This window comes from Macaca thibetana, chromosome 17 (assembly GCF_024542745.1).
Source record: "Macaca thibetana thibetana isolate TM-01 chromosome 17, ASM2454274v1, whole genome shotgun sequence".
Taxonomy (NCBI): domain Eukaryota; kingdom Metazoa; phylum Chordata; class Mammalia; order Primates; family Cercopithecidae; genus Macaca; species Macaca thibetana.
This window is the reverse complement of record NC_065594.1, coordinates 55,464,364-55,491,356: the sequence shown is the minus strand read 5'-3', so window position 1 is coordinate 55,491,356 and position 26,993 is coordinate 55,464,364. Positions and strand designations below refer to the sequence as shown.

At 37.3% G+C, this 26,993-nt stretch overlaps 1 protein-coding gene across 5 annotated transcripts in view; it reads right to left on the bottom strand.

Moving 5' to 3' along the window:
* The window catches only part of UCHL3 (ubiquitin C-terminal hydrolase L3), a 92,822-nt gene that overhangs the window by 51,693 nt on the left and 14,136 nt on the right, over positions 1-26,993 (bottom strand). For all 5 annotated transcript variants that reach the window (XM_050766476.1, XM_050766475.1, XM_050766473.1 and 2 more), the window contains exons 3-5: positions 24,010-24,166; positions 23,549-23,634; positions 21,350-21,397 (exon numbers count right to left, since the gene is read on the bottom strand). In XM_050766476.1, coding sequence (XP_050622433.1) covers positions 21,350-21,397; positions 23,549-23,634; positions 24,010-24,166 — 291 coding nt within the window. The remainder of the gene's footprint in view (positions 1-21,349; positions 21,398-23,548; positions 23,635-24,009; positions 24,167-26,993) is intronic.

The following is a 26,993-nucleotide window of genomic DNA, read 5'->3' as shown; positions in this document are numbered from 1 at the left end:
ATAAATGAATTCTATACTTGGTTCTACATGGGAACAAAAGTGTATATGATAGTGTCTCCTCTCACAGACATAATTTAATCAGAAATTAATTAGTAATATTACTAAACCAGAGTTATACAGTGAAAGAATATATAAAGTTGGGATGGGTGAAATAGGAAAATATTCTTGGCAAAGAATTCAATGTGAGAAAAAGAACAGAAATAGAAATAAGGAAGACATGTTTAGAAGAGTAATGTGTCAGGTCTGAAATTTGAGTTTATTCTTTCAATTTAATAAGCTAGCCTCTTACTTTTTCATGGGTATTGGCAAAAGGCATGAGACGCCTGGGTCAGAGAAAAAAAAAAAAAAAAACTTTATTACTCATAGCACAGCAAGGAGCATGATCATCAATACGTTTGTGCCAATTCACATGAGAACAACAGACATAGCTAGGGTGGATGGCTGCAAAAGAGAAGGCTGCGTTACAGGAGAGGAACACTGAGCTGGGGAAACCACTGGTTTACAGCAAGCAGTAAGCAAACAGGCTCTTTGTTCCGGAGGCAAAGACATTACCTCATCCCTTAAGGTTGCTTACTCCAAACACACCTGTGAGAAATGTGATTTCCACCTTCAAGTATGATGACCCTCTTCTTTTGTCATTTTTGAAGAACCTTTTTGAAAACTTTTTTTTAAAAAAAATTTCAAATTTACACAGTTACAAAAACAAGCATAATACAGGAAACACCTAGATTTTGACTATGACATTTTACCTTCATTTGCTTTATTATCTTTACCTTTTTCTACATAACTTTTTTTCCTGAATCATTTGAAGATAAGTTACATACATCATGGCCCGTTAATCCTAAATTCTTCAGTATTTCCTAGGACTAAGGGAATTATCTAACATTAATATCAGTGCAGTTATCACCCTCAAAATTTTATATTGATATAATACTTTCTCCTCATCTCCCATATTTTAATTTTGCCAGTTATCTAGTTGTGTAATTTACAGCATTTTCCCCCAGGATCTAATCTAAGCACAGATATTAAATTTATTCATCATGTCTCCTTAGTATCTTTTAACCTGGAACATTTCTAACAATCTTTATCTTTTATATTTTAAGCATCAAGCCCTTCTCCATTTTTCAACAAATCATTTTCTATTTAAAAAGTCATGCTCTCTGTGACTAGAGACTGCTTTACTTCTCCCTCTTTAAACAATATTTCCTTTATTTCCTTTACTTGCCCTACTATATTGGCTAGGACTTCTACTACAGTAATGAATTTCATTGACTTCTGCTTTTATCTTTGTTATTTCTACCTTTTAAATGCACTTCGGATTTAACCTGCTCTGCTTTTGCTACCTTAAGGTAAAAACGTAGATCTCTGACTTGAAGCCATTTCCCTTTTCTACTATAAGCATGTAATACTATAGTTTCCCTAACCCGTTTTTTTTTTTTTCTACTATAAGCATTTAATGCTATAGATTTCTCTCCAACCCCTGCATTAGCTGTATCCTGTCAATTTTGGTATACTTCTTTTTAGTCAATTCAAAATGTTTTCTAATTTCTCTTGTGAAATCCTCTTTGATCCATGAGTTATTCAGAAGTGTACTATTTAATATCTAAATATTTGGGGGATTTTCCAGGTATTTGTCTGTTGTTGATTTGTAGTTTAACTCCACTATGAATAGAAAACATTCTTTGTATAATTTAAATTTTTTTAAAAAATTTAAAGTTGATTTTCTAATCCAGAATATGGTCTATCCTGGTAACTATTTCATGTGCACTTGAGAAGACTGTATATTCAACTATTCTGTTTCAAATTTCTGAAGTGTTCCACAAATATCAAAAGGGTCCAGTTGTTTGACAATGTTGCTGAAATCTTCAATTTTTTACTAATGTTCTGTATTTGTTTTATTCATTCTGAGTGCTGACATCTTCATCTATAATTGTGAATTTGTCCATTTCTCTCTTCAGTTCTAACAGTGTTTGCCTCATACATTTAGAGGTTCTAACTGTTAGCTACATACACATACTTTGTTATGTGTATGCTATGTCTTCTTGGTGAGGTAACCTCTTTATCCTTACATAATGTCCTTCTTCATCACTGAAAATATTCCTTGTTCTGAAGTCTACTTAACTTCATGTCAATATAACTACTGTGGCTTTCTTTTGATTAGTGTTTGTATTGTTCATCTTTTCCCATCCTTTTGATTGTCACCTTCTTACGTTTTTTAAAGTGACTTTCTTGTAAACAGCCTATAATTGTGTCTTGCTTTTTTACCAAACTGGTCTTTCTTTCAATTTGAGGGTTTATAGACATTTGAGTCTTTATATTGACATTTCATTAACTTCATGTGATGTTTTATATGGCTGGATTTAAATCTACATTGTCAGTTCTTTATTTTTTCCATCTGGTCTGTTACTTTTCTGCTTTTTGCATTATTTCTATCATTCTATTTTATCTGTACTGTGGGCTTCTTGTTTATACTTTTTAAGCTTTTCAGTAATTGCCCCAGGATTTACAAGATATACCTTTAGTTATGGAGTACCTTCAAATAGTATTACACCACAACATATATAGTATAAGAACCTCACAACAGTATTATCCCAATTTCTCCCTCCCTTCCTTTGTGCTATTGTCTTATTTTATATGTGCTATAAATTTACAGTACATAGTTGCTATCTTTGATTTAGTAATCCTTATCATCTTCTAGAGAAATTTAAAACAAGAATAAAATTTATTTTATATTTACCTTCATTTGTTCCATTTTCAGTGCTTCCCAAATCTTTGTATAGCTCCAAGTTTCCATCTGGCATTGTACTGTTTCAGCATAATGAAATTCCTTTACATTTCTTATAGTGCAAGTAAGCTGGTGATGAGCTCTCTCAGTTTTTGTTTGTCTCAAAGTTTTTATTGTTAAAATATATTTTTGTTCCATTGAACTCTTAGCTTTCTAAAAATATCATTCTTTTCTGGCTTGCATAACTTCTAGTAAAGAGTCTGCTGTAATTCTCATGAATTCTTAGTATCTACTCTGTCTTTATCATGTGGCTGCCTTGAACATTTTCCATTTATCTTTGTTCTTCAGCAACACTTTCCATTTATTTTTGAATTTTAATGTGTCTCAGTGGTTATATGTGTGTGTTTGTTTTTTTGGAGGATAAAGGTATTCATCCTATCTAGTGTCTCTGAGATTCCTGAAGCTGTGGTTTGACGTCTTTAATTACTTTTGGAAAATAGTTGCCATTACCCTTCAAATACTTTTTGTCTCAAGGCCCCACCCCTCACCCACTCCCACCCCCATCATATCTTTCCATCTCTCTTCTCCTTCTGGGATTCCACTTTCACATATTACATCACTTGAAATTGTCCCACAGCGTTTGGATGCACTGTTTGTTTTGTGTGGTTTTTCTCCCCCTCTTTTCCACTACTTTTTCCCGTTTGTGGGTAAGTTTGGGTAATTTCCAGTGATTTATCTTCACAGTCACCAATTCTTTTGTCAACTTTGTTGAGTCTACTGGTGAATCTGTTAATGGCATTCTTCATCTCTAGTACTGTGTTTTTCATTACTGGCATTTCCATTTGATTCTTTCTTATGTTAATAGTTTCCAATTCTGCTGATACTACCCATGTGATGGAACATGTTTTCCTCTTTTCCACTTGAGCCTTTAAGTATTTTAAATTATCTGTCTGATAGTTTGACATCTAGATCATATCTGAGTCTAACTCTGCTGAATGCTTTTTCTCATGATTTTTGGTTAAAAGCCATACACTTTTCTAGGAGTATAGATAAATAATATGTATACCTAAAAATGGGCATGTCTCATCTTCTGCTATGACTTAGTGCATGGGGATAAGCCAACCTAGTCAAGAGTTTAACTGTTTGGGTTTTACTGTTACTATGATTACCCTGAGAATACCATTGGTTTAAAATTCATCTGGCACAACCTTGGGCTTAGAGTGGGAGTTGGGTTGTAGGATGTTTTCTTTTTCATTGCTCTTGTTCCACCCTCAGCTTTAGGTTTTTGCTCACAGGGTATGCCTCAGAGAAGGTCTCTCTCCATATTATTGACCCATCCCCACACATTTGAGACCTGTTTCTTGGTGCTTGCTAGTCTAATGGTGGGTTTGTGGAGGCATTCTTTATTGTTCTATATCAGCCTCTGTCCCTGGATATCAAGGCCAAGACTTTCTCAGGGGTCCTTTCCTCCAGTGGTAGAAGAACCTGCCCCTCCCACAAAAGGGGTGGTTTTATCTCTTCCCTTCCCCAGGAAAGGTTTTCTGTCTGAGGGTCTTTAGACTTTGTTCTATAGGGGAGAAGAATCCAGGCTTGGTGCCTTTCCCACAGCAGCAGCTGCTCTCCTCCCCTAGGCCTGCACTTAAAGATTCACATCTTGTCCCCACTTAATCTCATGAGCACCCATTGAGGTCTGCAGAGAGTAGATACAAGCTCACCCTTCAGGGCTGTTTACAGGGATTTTATAGTCTTATGGTAGCCTACTTGTGACCTTAAGCAATTTGTTAAAATTTTTAGCTATTTTGTTTCATTACCCATAAATTTTGGGCTTCTATTCATCTCAGTAAGTGTATCTCTACATCATTTTTCTTCTCCTTCTCCTTCTTCTTCTTCTATTCATCTCAGTAAGTATATCTCTACATCATTCTCCCCCTTCCCCTCCCTCCCTCCCTCCTCCTCCTCCTCCTCCTCCTCCTCCTCCTTCTTCTTCTTCTTCCACGGAGTCTTGATCTATCGCCCAGGCTGGAGTGCGGTGGCACACCATCTCAGCTCACTGCAAGCTCCGCCTCCCAGGTTCAAGCCATTCTCCTGCCTCAGTCTCCCAAGTAGCTGGGACTACAGGCACATGCCACCATGCCCAGCTAATTTTTTTGTATTTTTAGTAGAGACGGGGTTTCACCATGTCAGCCAGGATGGTCTCAATCTCCTGATCTCATGATCCGCCCACCTCAGCCTCCCAAAGTGCTGGGATTACAGGCATGAGTCACCATGCCTGGCCTACATCATTTTTCATGGCAACATATTATTCCTTAAATAGATGTACCATAAATGTAACACTGCACCTTTAGATTGTTTCTGGTTTTCTACAATTATGCTTTAGTGAAAATGTGCACACAAGTATCTATATATGCATCAGTCAACAGTAATAATATTGGTATCCAAAATGATGTTATAAAACAACAACCATAATAGCTAACATCAAGTGCTTACTATCTTTTACCAGATGTTCTAAACGATAGATGCTACAGATCTTCACAATAATCCTATAAGGTACATATTATGATTATTTCTATTTTAAAGATAAAGAATAATTTTTCCCCAAATGTTATCACACTAGTAATTTTAGTCTTCTTTTTGATCATCAGGCTTTCTAATAAAAACTTACATAACAGAGGAAGGAAGAAGAAAACGATAATGAGTCTGAAAGTACACTCTGTTAAATGAGTCCCATACATCAAAGCTTGTGTGTATGTGTTTGTATGTGGCTAATGTTTTATAACATTCAAAATAGGATAGCACATCAATATATTGTAATTGTTTATTTAACCACTTTGTAAGGCTTGGGGGCAGGCAAAGCTCTTGTCTACCTTACTGCTCCTGTGATAGCTTACTAAAGATTGTTTCTAACAAGCATGCCAAAATGTTAAACATTAGAACCAGTAACTCTAAATTTTTACTCTGGTCATATTTATTTTTACCTCCTAATGCTAAATGAACACACTATACACATATTATCTTCAACTGTATAATTTACACTATACACATATTATCTTCAACTGTATAATTTCCAGAGATAATTCATAATACAGACAACACAGTGTACATCATATATATTTTCAATTTCAAAGAGTTGATCTAATTCAGAAAAAGACTTTCAAGCAATAACATTTCAAGAGATGGAAGGACTTTGAAATAAAGTGTGCTATTATGGAAACCTAAAATTCATAGGCTTTCCTCCTAGAATTACAAAGATTAAAGACACATACACCAACTTTAAAATCTTCATAATATTAACAGTTAATGCAATTGTTTAAGCAACCTAATTTTTAGCTCTGCTTTCAAATATGAAAATGTAAACTGTGAGCTGAATCTTGAGCTAGATGGCTAATTTTTCATATTGTCTTCCACACTAATTGGAAAAGATTAAATGTCTACAGTTTATTTTTGAATATTTCATAAGAGTCTTAAAGAGAGTTCACTTTTTAGAGAGTCTGAATAAAGAACTCAACTTCCTCGGTTTTTTCATTCTGGTGAAGAGTCCAAAATCACTAACAATTATTTATTTCATTAAAACTATTAACAACACCAGTGTTTGCCAGGACATTAACAGTGAACCTGTGCCCTCACTGTTGACTGTGTGAGCACTGCAACAGTATACTGTGACGTACATATACCACTTTACAGGAATATAAATTCATCTCTTGATTATAGTTCAAAAAAACCTAGTCTAGGCTTTTCAGAAACCCGAGGAATTTTGAAAAGCAGATTAAATGTTTTACTCTTCAGGAAGAATGCTAAGATATTTAATAAGTAATTGTTGCATGAGATGTTTAAGCATTACTTCTGATTGAAACCCTCTGAGTTTAAACACACACACACACACACACACACACATTCACTTACACACACAGAGAAAGTGAGCTATGAGAATACAGACCATAACCATGACAGTTTTGGGTTTTTCAGAAGCACGAGGACCTACTTGACTTGCCCAAAGCCACATAACTAGTGAGTGTGAAAGCCAGAGGCAGACTCATGACTCCCAGCTCCAATTTCAGTATTTTCCATTGCACACAAAGCCACTGTCCATCAACTGTCAACTAATTTGACTGATTCATAAAGGCACATCTATTACTATTTCTATCTGAATTCCTGAATATAATTCAAATCTACCTTCTAGTTGTCAAACTTAAAACTAGTTCAAAAAACAACAACCAAGCTACTCGGGAGGCTGAGGCAGGAGAATGGCGTGAACCCGGGAGGCGGAGCTTGCAGTGAGCAGAGATCTGGCCACCGCACTCCAGCCTGGGTGACAGAGCGAGACTCCGTCAAAAAAAAAAAAAAAAAAAAACAACAACAACAACAACCATCACCACCTAGGTCCTCAAAGGCCAAATTACTTTTCCTTCACAGTTAGTGTGCATGCACTTTTTAATACGGAAAAAAATGAATAAATTACTCTTTAAACTTTTAAATAAAATAACCAATGTATTCGAAATGCTGTAAAGGCTAAAAAGAAATGATCCAGACTTTAAAAAAAAAAAAAATCAAAGAAAGCAGAGGATCTGCCTAAGAGTACTCCTCTATTAAGAAGTCAAGTGTTTTGCTAGTGGCTCACACCCGTAATCCCAATACTTTGGGAGGCCAGGGCAGAAGGATCACTTGAGTCCAGGAGTTCAAGACCAGCCTGGGTAACATAGGGAGACCCCATCACTACTAAAAATAAAAATAAAAAAATTAGCCAGGTGTGATGGTACATGCCTGTGGTCTCAGCAACTTGGGAGGCTGAGGTAGAAGGATGGTTTGAGCCCAGGAGATCAAGCCACTGCACTGCAGCCTGAGCAAGAGAATAGGAACCTGTCTCAAAGCAAAAAAAAAAAAAAAAAAAAGGAAGGGCCGGGCGCGGTGGCTCAAGCCTGTAATCCCAGCACTTTGGGAGGCCGAGAAGGGCGGATCACGAGGTCAGGAGATCGAGACCATCCTGGCTGACATGGTGAAACCCCGTCTCTACTTTAAAAATACAAAAAACTAGCCGGGCGAGGTGGCGGGCGCCTATAGTCCCAGCTACTCTGGAGGCTGAGGCAGGAGAATGGCGTGAACCCGGGAGGCGGAGTTTGCAGTGAGCTGAGATCCGGCCATGCACTCCAGCCTGGGCGGCAGAGCGAGACTCTGTCTCAACAAAGACAGACAGACAGACAGACAGACAGACAGACAGACAGACAGAAAGAAAGAAAGAAAGAAAGAAAGAAAGAAAGAAAGAAAAAGAAAGACAGAAAGACAGAAAGACAGAAAGACAGAAAGACAGAAAGACAGAAAGACAGACAGAAAGACAGACAAAGAAAGAAAGAAAGAAAGAAAGAAAGAAAGAAAAAAGAAAGAAAGAAAGAAAGAAAGAAAGAAAAGGAAGAAAGAAAGAAAGAGTTTGGTTTGGTGGGTACTGTAAGTGCTTAAATCTAAATTATGTTAAAATTCTAAAATAAAGTAAGTGGGTTTTGGTTTACAGCCAAGGCATTTTCTCATTTAAATTGACATACTGTTATTACGAAAAATATCCTTATAACCATGTAATTTCTTGAACATGAAGGGATCATTAGTGGGTAGATAGTTAAAATAATTACTGTTTTCTAAAATGTACATAACATGATTACCAAAAGAATGTGGCTGGTTTATGGGTAAGATTTCTTGTTAAAAGAAAAAAAAATCTAGTGTTGAGTAAGAACTGACTTAGATGTTAAAGGCACAAAAGAACAAAGTATTTGGCACAACTCTGAATGACTATTTGTAACTTATTACATGTTTGCATTAAATTACTAGCTGTGAATAGCCTTGCTTTTAAGGCAAAAACAAAAATTTAAATTCTAAATTCCTCATTTTATTTAGTTTGAGCAATTTGATTTACCTACATGTTTTGTTGCCTTAAGAGCATGGAAGTACCCACTAGCTGTGTGACCTTGAATATACTAGCAACTTCTTAGATTTCCCATCTGCAAAATGGGGTAACAGTTATCTTATGGAGTTGAGAGGATCAAACTAGGGTACATACAGCACTTAGTTAGCCTAACCCATAACATGAATTCAGAAAATGGTACCCATCATTATAATAATATGGCAGACATACTTTCAAAAGGAGTAAGAATTAAGAAGGTGAGAATACTTGAAAGCTGGTGAGCACCTCAAACAATTTTGAGGAGAGGGAGAGGGAGAGGACAAGACCACTGAGTCTAAAATATGGCACAGGGAAAAGAAAATAATTGGGAACATCTCTAGAGCTGCCAAATGCTATGAAAATTAGATTATAAATGTGTGTACACATATGTGTAAGGACATGTGTGTGTGCATGCATGAGAACACATACATGTATAACTTTGAGTTTAAAATCAAAATTATAAATTAATTCTAAATGAATTTCTGTAGATTTTTTAGTAAATTTCAGTGTATGTAATACATTGGATTACAGCAAATTTAAGGTTCAAATTTTAAAAAGGAAATTAAAACCAGATCCATGCAAAAGATGCAAAGTTTCCTACAGTGTATCCATGTTCGGTTGGCAAAGAAGTCACAAGTTAAATATGGGATAGATATCAAAATACACAAAATACCACTACATATTCCATGGAAAATCTGGATAATGGTAAGTTTCTTCATTTTGCTCACCTAATAAATCAAGATGCCCACAGACATCAAGATATTCTAAAAAGACTTTTTTCCCTGACTGGTTTAACAATTATGTTTTCTCCCTTCACTTTATAATTCTCCATGTTAGAAATATCTATTAATACAATACCTGTACATCTACATGTTACATTAAACCTAAACTTACCATTGTTAAACTGTTCAAACTAATTCCCGGAAATTATTTTCTTTACAATTTGAGAGTAGCCCCAAATAAAGTTCTCCTTTATTACAAATGAAAAAAATCTTATATCCTAACATTACCCTCTATTCTGGAAAGCTGTGATATAAAACAAAACTAACAGAAAACTTTCACCATCACCAAACACAACATCAATTCTATTTTTATTGCTGAAAGCATTCTTAGACGAGTCTCATCTAGTCAGATCTGGAAGGGTAAACTGGTAAGTTTGGTCTAAGAATTTTCCTTTAAAATAAGTAATAATTTAATATCTCCATTTCTAGAATTCTGAGATCAGCAAAGAAGAAAGAAGGGGTTAGGAAAGGAGAGAAATGGAGAGGAAAAAAGAAGGAAAGGACAGAGGGAGGCAGAGAAAAGGGGAAAGGGAATGCCTCTATTCAGGGAATGTTCAGAAGAAACAAAAAAAGATAGAAGAGAGACAGAGGCAAGCTAGAGAGTCCCAGAGCATTTTTGGTTTTAAAAATAAAATAAAATAAAATTGCCTCCAAAAGATTAAGTCATGTTGAAATAAAGAAAATGAGGTATGAAAAGTAAAGAAAAACAAAGATCAGAAAGTTGCAGTTTCAGACTTTTGACAAAACTGGACTCTACATCTTGAACTGCATGATACGTGTATTGTTTCCGCCTGATTCTTACAAGATAACCAGCAACTTAAATTTTATATTATTTAAGAACTAAGCTTCTTCCTAATATCCTCAGATTCTTTCAAGGTGAAGGAAGAAGGAAATAAATTCCAAAAAGAGGGAAATAAATATGTGAGCACCTTAATTTGTGTGCAAATCATTTTTGGCTTATTGGAATGATTTCTGTTATCTCTTTGGAATCCCAAAATAATAAAAATAACTAAAAACTATACTTCAGAGTAAAATGAAGCCATGCAACTATACATATACATCTAATGAAGATGAAACTTTATCCTATTTACTACCACTGACAGTCTATACTGGCTGGGCCAAAAAAGCCAAGTAGATTCTAAACAGAGGATTTTCTTAAATTAAAAATATGCACACCCACAGAAACACATACATGTATCTTTAATTATGTATATATATTTATGATGACATACTTGAAATCAGAAATTATTCACTGTTTACCCCAGTGGTCAAATAATCCCGCTTTTACAGGTCAACAACACTAACGAAAATAGATTACATATTAATATTTCATTGTAAATTAATTATAATTTTATTTTATGGTTCAAATTAACTTCATAAACTTTTACTAAAGATCTTTTAAATATCATTAGCAATCAAACATGCTATTTACCCCTATTAAATAAGCAAAAATTTAGAAATAGAATTCAATACTGGCAAGGACAATTTTCAAAGCTGCAGTCACCACTGAAGTAAAAGATCTTTGAAGACACAAATTATGTCTCACTTATCTTTATATGTACAATTCTAAGCACAGTGCCTAGTACAGTAGATGCTCAGACAGGTTATCTGGTTGAACAAATGAAAGAAAGACAACTTCATATTATTTAACAAGAATCATAAAAATGTTCATCCCTTTGAATCAGTAATCCCACCTACAAGAAACTACCTTAAAGAAAGAACCCAAAAGAATACTTAAACAGGGATATTCAATTAAGTTACATTTTTAACTTGAAACACTAAAAATAATCTAAACATCAAAAGTTAAGGAAATGAAAAATAAATTGTGGTTTACTCACATGATAGTATAAAGTAGCAAAGGTTTTTTTATGAGGAAATTTTGATGAAACAAAAAAATGTTCACGGTAATATGTTAAGAAAAAAGTCAAACAAAATTGCTTGATCTCAACTGTTCTTAAAATGTACTAAAAAAAGAATGGTAGCAAATATACATAGATGCTAAAAGTGTCTTTTGCTATTTTTTCCATCCTGGTATGTTTATTTAAAAACAGAAAACAATACTGCTGTTATTTTTCATTATTACTATTAATTTACATGGGGTGTTCTGGGCAGTACAACAAACTTACTCTTTTTACAAAAAGTTAAACAATAAATCATCAGGCAATCTACCCATATCTGGGTTGGCTCCTAAATTAATGTGGACAAATCACAAATGTTAGGAATTACTTTTTAGTTAAGTGTCAATGAAGTAAAAGTAGGGTCTGAAGGCACATAAAATACCCTTTTGGATTTTTGTTTCTTGCCTTCACATTTGACTTGCAGGCTGTTTCCACTCGTACATCACTGATATTTCTTCACACTTTTAAAAACACTTATTAGAATCTTCTGTGAGTAGAAAAGCCTTAAAATAAGGAGATCTTCTAATCTACTAGACACTTCAGTGGAAGCCCAAACCATATCAAGTTGGAACTTCCTGCCAATCTTATTATTCTACAGTTATTCTGAAAGGTCTTAGTTGCAGTGAATACACAGTCATCCCTCGATATCCATGGACTATTGGTCTCAGGACCCCCTGAAGATACCAAAATCCACGGACGCTCACAAGCCTTGTATATAATAGTGTAGTATCTGCATATAACCTATGTACCTCCTCCTGTATATTCTAAATCATTTCTAGATTACTTGTAATACCTAATACAATGTAAATGCTATATAAATCGTTGTTATACTATATTGTTTAGAGAATAATGACAAGAAAAAAGTCTGTATCTCTTCAGTACAGACACAACCATCTTGTTTTTTCAAATATTTTTTCTCCTTTTTGTCTGAGACAAGGTCTGTCACCCAGGCTGGAGTGCAGCAGCATGATCACAGCTCACTGCAGTCTTGACCTCCTGAGCTGAAGCCATCCTCCCACCTCAGCCTCCCAAGTAGCTGGGACTACAGAGTAGCTGGAACTACGGGTGCATGCCACCACACCTGAATAATTTTTTTGTACATACAGGGTCTCACTATGTTGCCCAGGCTGGTCTCAAACTCCTGGCCTCAAGCGATCCTCCCTTCTTGGCCTCCCAAAGTGCTGGGATTACAGGCGTGAGCTACCCTGCCCAGCCTCAAATATTTCCATTAAGTGGTTGGTTGAATCCACAAATAAGGAACCCACCATTACAGCAGGCCAACTGTATACATTCATTTTTAAATTTCTTAACTGGTCATGCATGTATCAGGTTATATTAATTTTAAAATCAGTAACTATTTTTCTAGTAGAACTTTCAACCATATTTCGTTTAGGGCTGCACATTACCATAACACACATGACCGATACATTAGTCAATTGAAAGCTTAGCTTTATATGTCTATTATTAATTTTTGTAACACAGTGCTTCAAAACTCAATCATGAACTCACTTTAAAGAAATAAAATTCAGGGCCAGGTGCAGTGGCTCACGCCTGTAATGCCAGCACTTTGGGAGGCGAGGCGAGTGGATCACGAGGTCAGGAGAACGAGACCATCCTGGCTAACACTGTGAAACCCTGTCTCTACTAAAAATACAAAAAATTAGCTGGGTGTGGTGGCATGCACCTGTAGTCCCAGCTACTTGGGAGGCTGAGGCACAAGGTCAGGAGATGGAGACCATCCTGGCTAACACTGTGAAACCCCATCTCTATTAAAAATACAAAAAATTAGCCGGGCATGGTGGCATGTGCCTGTAGTCCCAGCTACTTGGGAGGCTGAGGCAGGAGAATTGCTTGAACCTGGGATGCTGAGGTTGCAGTGAGCAGAGATTGCGCCACTGCACTCCAGCCTGGACGACAGAGCGAGACTTCATATCAAAAAATAATAATAATAAAGAAAAAATTAAAAAAGAAATAAAATTCAGGAGTAACTGAAAAGCTATCAATTTACTATTTCTCAGACAATCTGTTTCCTATCTCAAGCTAGGATATAAATAGTCACATTAAGCCTAATACACAACACTGGTCTTAACAAAACTGCTACAAAATTAGCTGTCAAACTTTTATTGAAAGTGTTTGGCCGGGCACGGTGGCTCATACCTGTAATCCCAGCACTTTGGGAGGCCAAGGTAGGCAAATTACCTGAAGCCAGGAGCTCAAGATCAGCCTAGCCAACATGGCAAAACCCCGTCTCTACTAAAAATATAAAAACTAGCCAGGCGTGGTGGCACACACCTGTAGTCCCAGCTACTGGGGGAGCTGAGGCAGGGGAATCACTTGAACCTGGGAGGCAGAGATTGCAGTGAGCTGAGATCGTGCCACTGCACTCCAGCCTGGGTGACAGAGCAAGACTATGTCAAGAAAGAAAAGAAAGAAAAGAAGGAAGGAAGGAAGGAAGGGAGGGAGGGAGGGAGGGAGGGAGGGTGGGTTTGTTTGAAGGTAGGGGTGACAGGAGGAAGACAGAGGAACTAGGACTAGATTCTGCAGCCGGACAGTTTGAGCTCAAATTCTAGCTCTACCACTTAGTAGATACGTGACCTTGGGGAAAGTAACTAAAACCTTCTGTGCCTCAATTGCTTCATCTAAAGAAGGGGGACAAGAGGACAATGGTAATACCTCATAAGGCTGGTACTGGAATTAAATGACAGGTATCAAACTTCTGTAGCACTACCCAAAAGATGCAACTCTAATAACACTATTTTATTCTATCCAGAACAAAGCATAAAATGGTGGTTGTAGCAAGTGAAAATCAATGGAAAAAAAGAAAACACTCTTTGCCACTAATAATTTAATTTCCTCATTGTTTCCTCATATCCCATTGTTCTTTTGTTTTTACTCTTAAGTGAAAGATGAAAGCAATACCTTTCAGTGTAAGTTAATGAAGCATAAGTGAGGTGGGGCTACTATTCAGATTTCTGTATTAGCCGATCTACCAGACAATCACAGTGGGATGGAGAAAAGTACGTAAGTAAACAACTACTCTAGAGCAGTATGCTATGGCCAATCTTCTGAAAAGACTACTGTATTTTGGTGACTCAACTTACAGATTTCTCATTTAGTCTACAAATCTCAGCATGCAATAAGGCTCCTGCCTCCTCCATTCCCATGAAAACTTTCTGACAGAGAGTACCAATGATGCCAGTGATGATTCTACTTGTTATTACACTATATTATTATTGGCTCCTCTTCTTCTACCCACTCCTTCAACACCTACATGCCCCAAGGATTTATTGTTGGTCTACCGCTATTCTCCCTCTGTAGAATTCTCAGGGTTCGCCGGGTGCGGTGGCTCACGCCTATAATCCCAGCACTTTGGGAGGCCGAGGCGGGCGGATCACAAGGTCAGGAGATCGAGACCACGGTGAAACCCCGTCTCTACTAAAAATACAAAAAATTAGCCCGGCGCGGTGGCGGGCGCCTGTAGTCCCAGCTACTCGGGAGGCTGAGGCAGGAGAATGGCCGGAACCTGGGAGTCGGAGCTTGCAGTGAGCCGAGATCGCGCCACTGCACTCCAGCCTGGGTGACAGAGCAAGACTCCGTCTCAAAAAAAAAAAAAAAAAAAAAAAAAAAGAATTCTCAGGGTTCTAACTAGTACCCAAATACTGAAGACTGGATATCTCGCCTGAGCTCTAGACTCCTACACATATGACCCAAAAAAACTCACCTTAAACTCAATAGGCTGAAAAGTAAATGTACCATCTTTGGTGGTTCTCAGTCTATAAAATCCAAGCCCCCCCCGATATGGCTTCACCCTATTACTTCAGCCTCATCTTCTGCCATTCAGATTCATTTTACTGGATGCCAGTAAATAAAATTACTGCCTACTATTTATTGAATGCCCATTAAATGCCAGGTACTATTCTAAGCAGTTTATATAATCAACTCATTAATTTTCACAACAATCCCATAAGGTAAATGCCATTATTTCTATTTTGTGCTGAAGAAAGTGTCCTGCCTAAGCTAATAAGCAGTGGAGTCAGTATACAAACCTATATCCTATGCTCTTACCTTCAAACTATGTGATTCTTAAACATGCCTATATATGTCCAGTTTGTCTTGGGGATTCAAAGTGAACACACAAACAAGGCCTATTCCATCATGGGACTTACATTCTAGTTAGCAGAATAAACAAATATACACAAGGAAGAAATAACTTATTATTGACTATTTTAAAGTGCCAGGAAGAAAATAAACAGGATTTTATGACAGAAAATAAGACAGAAGAACCTAATTAACAGTGATGAAAGAAGGCTTCTCTTAAAAGTGACTTTTTTGTTTTGTTTTGTTTTTATTTTTGAGACAGAGTTTTGCTCTGTCACCCAGGCTGGAGTGCAGTGGCACGATCTCGGCTCACCGCAAGCTCTGCCTCCCAGCTTCACACCATTCTCTTGCCTCAGCCTCCCGAGTAGCGGGACTACAGGAGTGTGCCACCATGCCTGGCTAATTTTTTTGTATTTTTAGTAGAGACGGGGTTTCACCGTGTTAGCCAGGATGGTCTCGATCTCCCGACCTCGTGATCCGCCCACCTCAGCTTCCCAAAGTGCTGGGATTACAGGCGTGAGCCACCGCGCCCAGCCTGAAAAGTGACTTTTAAGATGAGACCTGAAAGATGAGAAGTCTCCAACTCTGCAAAGAGAAGTGGTATACCCAGAAGTATACTGCGCCATTAGAAAGCACAAAGATGGTGTTATGGACTGAATTGTGTCCCCTCTGCCAAATTCATACGTTGAAGCCCTAACCTTCAACGTGACTGTATTTGAAAACAGGGCATGGAAGGAAGTAGTTAATGTTAAGTAAGGTCATAAGAATGGGGCACTAATCCAATAGGGCTGATATCCTTATAAGAAGAGGAAGAGATATTAGTCGATTGATGTGTCTCTGTCCCTCTCTCTCCGGCTCTCTCTCCACGCCCCCTCCATATGAACACACAGGACAGGCCATGTGAGGCTACAGTGAGAAGGTGGTAGTCTACAAGCCAGGCAGGGACATCTCAGTAAAAGCCAACTCCGCTGACACTTTGCTGTTGGATTTCCAGCCCCAAGAACTGTGTGATAATAAATCTCTGTTGTTAAAGTCACCTGGTAATAATTTGAGATGAATGCCCAAGCAGACTAACACAGACAGGAAAGACCTAGGTATTTTGTAGGAACTGACAAAAAAAAAATCAGTAGGCTGGAATACAAACAGCAATGGAGATAATAATACACTGAACACTCTTAAGCCCATAGACGGGAGATAATTCTTTTTTTTTTTCCTGAGACAGAGTCTCGCTCTTGTCGCCCAGCCTGAAGTGCAGTGGTGGGATATTGGCTCACTGCAACCTCTGCCTCCCAAGTTCAAGCAATTCTCCTGCCTCAGCCTCCGGAATAGCTGGGATTACAGGCATGCGCCACCACGCCCAGCTGATTTTTGTATTTTTAGTAGAGACGAGGTTTCACCATATTGGCCAGGCTGGTCTTGAGCTCCCGACCTCAGGTGATCCACCCACCTTGACCTTCCAAAGTGCTGGGATTACAGGCGTGAGCCACCACGCCCAGCCAGGAGATGAATCTTAAATGAGATGATCAGAGAAATATTAAAAGTTCCTGGTGCAGGAATTTAAAGTCAGATGACAGCTGGATTTTGAAACGCGTAGTGTAGGTTTTTGTTCTCTCAGTGACTGGAAGACACTAACATATGGCAACTAGAGGTCAGTATATTCCACCCAGGAGTGCACAAAACAGCCCCGCACAAAAAAGAATTGAACCCTTTCCAAAATGTTAACACTGTCCTATTCGGAAACAATGGCTAATGGATATGTTTCGTTTACTCAGAGGACTACAGAAAACTAACATTTGCCGCCCCCATCCCCCACTTTTTTTTTATTTCTTACACTACCAAGGACAGTTCTGAGCTAATTCTGGTTAATTAATACACATACATGTGTTGTATTTGTGTGTAAGGAACAGTATTGGATAATTTGGAACATGCACAAATGAATCAGATGCCAGTGCTAGGCCTAAGAGTCACAGAAAGGGAGATATGATACCATACTTCATACTTCACTAAGGCGCCATTGGTTACATGACACACCATTTTGTGAACCACTAAGATGGGAATAACGCCAAGTTAAACTATGACATCAATTGTAAGATACATTCTAATTTTGGAGTTTTTAAAATGTGAAAAAAATGCACATCTTAAAAAATGAAAGAGAATATGAAGTAGCTAAAATGCAAATAGTTGGAGTAGTCATACAAAGAGTTCATATAAAGGATAAAATACATCCAGTTCTGATAATCAGGAACTGCTTCATGCTGAAGATCATACTAAGCCGAGTCTTGAAGAATGGATAGAAGTAAGAAGTGCAAGAGATTGAGGGAAAGAGTATTTTCAGAAAGAGAGTACTGCAAGAAGAATAGCAATAATAAAATAAGGAAATAAGGGACGGCTAAAAAGGAATACTTAAAGTTACAAAGACAAGGTAAAATAAAGAGAGAGAGAGAGAGAAAGAAGGAAGGAAGGAAGGAAGGAAGGAAGGAAGGAAGGAAGGAAGGAAGGAAGGAAGGAAGGAAGGAAGGAAGGAAGGAAGGAAGGAAGGAAGGAAGGAAGGAGAAAGAAAGAAAGAAAGAAAGAAAGAAAAAGAAAGAAAGAAAGAAAGAAAGAAAGAAAGAAAGAAAGAAAGAAAGAAAGAAAGAAAGAAAGAGCAAGCAAGCAGGCAGGCGAAAAGAAGAGGAGAGGAGAGGAGAGAGGGGAGAGGAAAGGAGAGGAGAGGAGAGAGGGGAGAGGAGAGGAGAGGAGAGAAAGGAAAGAAAGGAAGGAAGGGAAGGAAAGGAAAGAAAGCAAGAAAGCAAGGAAAGCAAGGAAAGCAAGCAAGCAAGCAAGAAAGAAAGAAAGAAAAGAAAGAAAGAAAGAAAGAAAGACAGGGTTAGGAAAACCTTGAATGCAGCTAGGTTAAAGAGCCTGGAACTGACTGCACAGGCTTGAGCAATCATATTCTCAAACAGTTTTTTTTCACTCTGACACATTTTAGGGTTATAATATACATAAAAAATATGGCTCACTCCAGTAGTGTTTCTAAACTGTGGGAGATGGGAAAGGAGCAGAAAAGATTAATTCTTATGGGAGTACACAGTAGTGTAAAAAAGCCCTCCAGAAAATTCTATCTGCATTCCACCTTGAGAATTACTGCTGTATGCTCTAGGAAACCCCTAGAAAAATTTTAGCAGCCAACTGATTCAGGTACACTTCAGGAAAGGGAATCCAGCAGAATTGTGTGAAAATGAATGAGAATTGGAATAAAAACTGAGAATCTGCATAAAAGGCAGATCTTCTAAACCAGAAGTTAACAAATTTGTACTAGATTAGTTACAGTGGGAAAAAGTATGGTAGAACTACTGTAAGAAACAGAAACAATAAAGGGAAGAAAAAGTTTAAGATACAGATAATAAGCTCAAACAAAAGTGCATTCTAAAATACAGTGGGTCATTCAGATGATGTCTAACAGGCATCCAAGACTGGAAAGAATGAAGGAGGTTAGGTGTGAAAAAAGAGACATGAAGATCATTTAAAAAGAAGTTTAAATGTAAATCCATAATTTGGACAAAACTCCAAAAAGGGGGCAAGAGAAGTATGGCAAAAATAAATATTTTTTGTAGTTAATATGTATTAAAGCATTTAATTGCTTTATTACAACTAATTGTCTTCATATCTTTTTTTTTCTTTTTTTTTTTTTTTTTTTGAGACAGAGTCTCGCTCTGTCGCCCAGGTTGGAGTGCAGTGGCACCATCTCCACTCACTGCAAGCTCCGCCTCCCGGGTTCACGCCATTCTCCTGCCCCTGCCTCCCGTGTAGCTGGGACTACAGGCGCCCGCCACCTCGCCCGGCTAATTTTTGTATTTTTAGTAGAGACGGGGTTTCACCGTGTTAGCCAGGATGGTCTCGATCTCCTGACCTCGTGATCCGCCGTCTCGGCCTCCCAAAGTGCTGGGATTACAGGCGTGAGCCACTGTGCCCGGCCGTAATTGTCTTCATGTCTTAACAATAAACTTATGCTGATCCTCATCATCACCAATTTTAACACTATAAATTTGCAAACAAAAAATCAAAGCATAGTGAAGATTATTAATATGTTCAGGATCATATAAAGCAATACAAAACAGCATTTCATGAATTTCCAATCTGGTGTTAAAAACATTTAGACGGGCCTCTTACGTGTTTGTGTATGGATAAACTTGGTCAAAAACAATAATCCACACCTTTGAAAGCAGCGCCTAAGAGCAACCTCTATATATATATATTTTAGAGAGGCAGAGTCTTGCTCTGTCCCCCATGCTGGAGTGTAATGGTGCAATCACAGGTCACTATAACCTGAGCTCAAGTTATCCTCCCACCTCAGCCTCCCTAGTAGCTAGTGCTACAGGTGCGTGCACCACCACACCTGGCTAATTTTTATTACATTTTGTAGAGACAGAGCCTTACTATGTTGCCCAGGCTGGTCTCAAACTCCTGGCCTCAAGCGATCCTTCTGCTTTAACTTTCCAAAGCACTGGGATTACACAGGTGTGAGTCAGCATGCTCAGCCAAAATCAATGATTTTTAAATCAAATATTTTTTCAAGTTTTTTTTTAAGTATAAAGGCAATGTCCTCTTTTACATGAAAGAGTGTGGTTTCGGCTAGGCGTGGTGACTCATGCCTGTAATCCCAGCGCTATGGGAGGCCGAGACGGGCAGATTACGAGGTCAGCAGATCGAGAACATCCTGGCTAACACGGTGAAACCCCGTCTCTACTAAAAATACAAAAAAATTAGCCGGGTGGCCGGGCGCGGTGGCTCAAGCCTGTAATCCCAGCACTTTGGGAGGCCGAGACGGGCGGATCACGAGGTCAGGAGATCGAGACCATCCTGGCTAACACGGTGAAACCCTGTCTCTACTAAAAATACAAAAAACTAGCCGGGCGAGGTGGCGGGCGCCTGTAGTCCCAGCTACTCGGGAGGCTGAGGCAGGAGAATGGCGTGAACCCGGGAGGCGGAGCTTGCAGTGAGCTGAGATCCGGCCACTGTACTCCAACCTGGGCGGCAGAGCGAGACTCCGTCTCAAAAAAAAAAAAAAAAGAAAAAAATTAGCCGGGCGTGCTGGCGGGTGCCTGTAGTCCCAGCTACTCGGGAGGCTGAGGCAGGAGAATGGCGTGAACCCGGGAGGCGGAGCTTGCAGTGAGCCGAGATCGCGCCACTGCACTCCAGCCTGGGCAACTGAGTGAGACTCCATCCCACAAAAAAAAAGTGGGGTTCCGAGTCACATATGGGATAAGAAAGAAGAAAACCTCTAATTCTCTGGTATTAACCCTTAAATGTGCTATAAACATACCAAACAGCTTTAAATTATTTTTGACTAAAATACCTTCTGGCAAACTTCCTCTTAGAGTGACAGAGCCAGGGCTGGAGGGAAGGCAAGAAAGAAAAGATGGAAGGAAAAACGAAAGAAACCAATAAATGAAAAAAGAGGCAAGAGAAGGAAAGGAAAAGCAACCCAGCTGAACTAGCTAACAGGGTAAAGATGGTAAAGATCATTACTTTACCCTCAAACAAATTTATTGAGCAAAGAAAATGATGTGGTTTTCTGCTGGAAGCAGGACATAATAAAGACACAGGTTATTTAACCGTACAATAGTGCAGGTATTTGTCTCAAAATAGTTGGAAGTCAAAGGAATCTGATAGGGAAGACACAGGCCACCGTGTAAGCCGCACAAACAGCACACAATCTGCATTATCTCTAAATAGATGAACTGAAACAGCAGACAGCAGCATCTTAACAGCTTGTCAAAACATGTTCGTTTGCTACTTTATGACTGCTTTTGCTTAAGCAAATTATCTCAAAGGAAAAAAGAAAAAGCCAGGTAACTATCTAAAACTGTATGTCCTATAATAATAACACTATGGTTAAATTTACACATAGCAAGAAAAATTTAGAAAAAATGTGAAATACCTCAGTCTGACCTTCATGGGCACTGGTCTCATGAGTAACTCGGATGGCCTGTAATAAGAATAAAGGTATTCATTGGAAAAAAATGACTATACCCAACTTTTTAAATGAAAACAACAAAGCTAAATTTTAATACCTAAAGTCTTCTAAAAGAAACAACAAACTGAAGGAAATTTAAGAACAGCTTAATACTAGATATTTAAGAATGGTATCTGGGTAATCAAATGAATTACTATACTGTGTAACTCACAAATCTCTGAAAACTTAGGAAATTGAATATCTGATTATTTGCAATTTCCAGGCTGTAAGTAGGGGCTATTTAACTTATTCAGTTGTTAGAACTACCACTTAACACTTTATTCGATTGAGACTAGAATAAAGTAAGCATTTCACAGATAGAGACTAAAGAAGCTTATCTCATCTGTTTCTCCAGGTTCCATGCTCCTCTGCAGCTCTGGCTGTATTTATGCTTAATCATGCAGTTTCAGTCAGCAATTGAGAAATGTGGAGCACAACTCATGCATTTATCAGAAGCTACAGAATTTAGTTTCCTGAACTAAAAAATAAACTACTTTTATAGTACCCACTATTTGCAAACATCCAGAGAAATGGGCACAATAGTAAATTACAGGTGAAAGTACAATCTTTATAAACAGCAATTTGGCAATAAATAAATATCCAAGCCTTAAAAACATGCAAACTATTTTATCCAGCAATTTCTCTTCTAGGAGTTTATATATTTACATATAATTCTACATAATTATATATAATTAAGGATATTTACGAAGATTTAGCTACAATGATGTACCTTGCAGTAGTTATTAAAATAGTGAAAAAGAAGAAAAAGCTATTAAATTTCTAACAATAATTTATTGGTGAAATACAATACTACATAATGGAAACTATGCAGCCATTAAATAATATCAAATATATACTTACTGGTATGTAATACGTTTGTGATAAGTGAAAAAAGCAAGTTATAAAACAGTATTACAATATGATCAAATTCTTGTTTAAAAAACTGTGTATATACATACGCTCCCTAAAAAATATTAATGTTTATCTACCTCTCATTAGTAAGATTACTGATTTTCATGTTGTTAATTTTTATGTATAATAAAGATGTTTTATGAAGTCTCTAGTTTTTTTTAAAGAAAAAAAAATTTAAAATTCTCAAAGTATATTGGAAAGCATAAAAACATAATCAAATCAATTAATTTATCAGGCACAAATTCTACATAAAGCATTGTTCTAGCCAAATAATTTGTAGACTATATGCCTAATTTCAAAGAATTTATAATCTATTTATTAATGTTATTAAAAAGTCAAAAGATTTCAAAAGAAAAATTGATTCCAAAAGTAATAAATTTTAAAAACAATTTCAGAACAGTTATATGAAGTGGTACAATCACTATCACCTGAATTAAATATGACTTATATTATATATATATATACCCTAGTTTATGAGGCCTGGTTATTACATTGATAAAATAGCCACAGTATGGTCTAACGTCTACCTTGAAACCTTTGCTTTTTCCTTTCATCTTCAGCCTTGTTCCAAATTCCCAATAAAAGATACATAGGGTACTGGCAGGTATATATTTATTTTAGGGAGGGAATGGTAAGGAATAGTCAATCATAAGATATTTTATTAACTTGTAAATCAGGGCCAGGCACGGTGGCTCATGTCTATAATCCCAGCACTTTCGGAGGCCGAGGCGGAGGTACTGCTTGAGGCCAGGAGTTCGAGACCAGCCTAACCAACATGGCAAAACCCTGTCTCTACTAAAAATAGAAAAACTAGCCAGGTGTGGTGCCACGCACCTGAAATCCTAGCTACTCAGGAGGCTGAGGCACAAGAATTGCTTGAACCCAGGAGGCAGAGCTTGCAGTGAGCAGAGATGGCACTGCTGCACTCCAGCCCGGGTGGCAGAGCAAGACTCCATTTCAAAAAAAAAAAATTTGTAAATCAAACTGCTTTTATCCATTAAGACAGCTCTGAACATAGAAAAGAAATGTCAACTTATCAGCATTTATGGATATTTCAAAGTTATCTGAAAAGTACAAAAGGCTTTTCTTAATGGATACAATAAAATCCATAACTGCTCAAAACTATGGTTTCAAGACAAAACCCCCAAACACATCTACAATCCCACAAAACTTTGTCCACATATGAGATCAAAACAGAAAGAAGGTACCGACATCATAGTTCTCCAGGTATCTGGCTCGTTCTTCAGGGCTCATTGATACAGATTCCTCCAGGAATTTTTTCAAGGTTGATCCAGATTCTGAGAATATGAAAGAAGATAAAATTTAAAAGGCTTGATATAGCAGAGAGACCAATATATGAAAATACTAGAAGTATGCTACTATTCTTCAGGTTAAATTATTTCACTGGTAAATTAGAAATGTAAGGATCATGTTATAAATGATAAGCCTTACATTATTAATATTTGTTCATTTGTTTAACCTCTATTAGTCAACAATATAAAAGAATGAGAAGGATTAATATTTCTTCTAACAGTATATACATTCCCATCATAAAAGCAGCAGGGAATGCTTTATTTTATAGTTTGAAGAAAGAATTAGAGCACCACCTACTGCTCAATGAAAGTAACATATATTAAGGGCAAAAAAAAATGCAGTAATGAAATATCATTTACCAAAGTGCATCTTGTCTTTATTGTTTGCAATAGCATGAATCAGTCCAATTGTTCCACAGGCATTGCTGATCGTTTGCTTCATGAAATATACTGATGATGTAACAGCTTGTCCCTGAGATTTTATTTTTTCTTCCTCTTCTGTTCTGAATACTTCATACTGTTAAAAAAAAAAAAAAAAAGGCAATAGTGTATATGTGGGAAAATAACATTAAAAAACTCAGACTGTAAAAGAAAAAATATAAATGATAAAAAATATTTTTATAAAAGAGTTTAAAATAATTAATTTATCACCTACCAGACTGATAAAAGATTGAAAAATGAGGCCGGGCGCGGTGGCTCAAGCCTGTAATCCCAGCACTTTGGGAGGCCGAGACGGGCGGATCACGAGGTCAGGAGATCGAGACCATCCTGGCTAACACGGTGAAACCCCATCTCTACTAAAAAATACAAAAAAAAAACTAGCCGGGGGAAGTGGCGGGCACCTGTGGTCCCAGCTACTCGGGAGGCTGAGGCAGGAGAATGGCGTAAACCCGGGAGGCGGAGCTTGCAGTGAGCTGAGATCCGGCCACTGCACTCCAGCCTGGGCAACAGAGCCAGACTCAGTCTCAAAAAAAAAAAAAAAAAAAAAAAAAAGAAAAATGAATAGCAGTAGCCAGTGATGGTGAAGGTATGGGCAAAAAGGTATTCTCCTATGCTATTATTAAAAGTATATATTTGTACAATCATGTTACTGGGCATATGGCAATATGTATTAACATTTTAAATTCTCATACACTCCAATAAGCAATTTCATTTGTAGGAAATTGGTCTAAGACATAATCTTTAAAATGATATATAATTCTAAGAGCACAAAACTGGAAAAAATTCTAAATATCCATCAATGGAGATTTGGTTAACATATATTATGGCATATCATAATAGAATACTATAAAGCACACTAGATTTACATATTCTGATTTAGAACTTTGTCCACAACTAAGTGTGGTTATAGGCCAGTATGTATTAATAACAATTCCCATTTATGTTTTTAAAATATGTACATACATATTGGAAAGTCTGAAAGGCTATGCAAAAACTTAATAGAGGTTATTTTTGGGCCAAGAGATTACTGGAGAACTTTTATTTGCTAATTGTTACATTTCTTATTGTTTATCATTGGCAAAAATATTTTTCCTTTTGGAAAATCATAGCATATTTATAAAATTCACATTACATAATCTGTAACTGACACTAACCATTATCTATAATAACTGGTTATAAAAACAATAGGGTATAATAATAAGCATCAAAAATGTGGGCTCTACAGCTGACTGCCTGGGCCCACATCCTGGCTCAGCTGTTATTAGCTGTGTGACTTTAGCAAATTACTTAATGTCTCTGTATCTCAGTTTCCTAATAGTGTAAGAAAGAGTAAAAAATAGCAAAAAGGTTAAAAAATTGGTGAGGTGGGGAGGAGAAAGATGATTTTATTGTTTTGTTTATAGTTTTCCCATAACTTTCTGCTTCTAATAGAACGGGGTCAGCAAATGACAGACTACAGGCCAAATCGGGCCCACTGCCTCTTTTCTTAAGTAAAATTTCATTATGTATTGTCTATGGATGTTTACAAGGCAAAGTCAAATAGTTGCAACAGAGACTTTAAGGCCTGCAAAGCTGAAAATATTTACTATCTAGTCTTACAGAAATATTTTCCTGATTCCCTGCAATAAAAGAAACAAACGATGTCTATAGAAAACCTATAAGTAGTTAAGAAACTGCTTCTTTTATCTCTTGCCTATCGGAGAAAAAAATAATAAACTGCTTCTAACAACAAATGTATCTATGTTCAAAATATGAATTTTATTACTGTGCTTCTAAATGACATTTCAAGTAACATTTTCAGAATGAAAAGTAAGTCTGATAAAAAACTAGAAAGATTCAGTATATTATGATCTTATGCTGAAAAGTTTACAGTTCTACAGCTTAGTCTGTTGTTAATGTTCCTGATGACAAAGCAAAATAAGATTTGATAATTTCAAGATGTAATGTATAGGAAAAAAGTCCTAAAATGATACAAAGCAAGTAAAGGAAAAAAAAGAAATTTTAGATCAAAAAGTAAAAAATATTAAGGCCAAGAGACATAAACATCAGAGAGAAATAAATTTATAGCCTCTTTGCCTATGATTTACTGGCTGGACTGCACTATCACAAAGAACATATTCAAAACACTATCTATCATTGGCCGGGCACGGTAGCTCACACCTGTAATTCCAGCATTTTGGGAGGCTGATGCATGTGGATTATCTGAGGTCAGGAGTTTAAGACCAGCCAGGCTAACACAGTGAAACACCATCTCCACTAAAGATATAAAAATTAGCCAGGCGTGGCGGCACATGCCTGTAATCCCAGCTACTCCAGAGACTGAGCCATGAGAATTGCTTGAACCCAGGAAGCAAAGGTTGTAGTGAGCTGAGATCGCACCACTGCACTACAGCCTGGGCAACAGAGTAAGACTCTGTCTCAAAACAAACAACAATTAAAAAAAAAAAAAAAACTATCATTGATGGCAATTATCAAAAAGAGATAATAAATGTTGGTGAGGGCGTGGAGAAAAGGGAACCCAAGTGCACTGTTGGTCGGAATACAGATTCGTACAGCCATTATGAAAAACAGTATGGAGATTTCTAAAGAAATTAACAATAGACTACCATATGACTCAGCAATTCATATCCAAAGGAGACGAATCACCTTGTAAAGGAGATGAATCTCTACCTTGTAAAGATATCCGCACTTCCATGTTCACTGCAGCATTACTCACGATAGCCAAGATATGGAAACAACCCAAATGTCCATAGATGGTTAAATGGATAAAAACATGGTATAGTCTACGACCATACTACCCCGAATGTACCCAATCCCGTCTGATCTCAGAAGTTAAGCAGGGTTGGACCTGGTTAGTACTTGGTTGGGAGAAAAAGCGGTATACATATAGACACACATACACA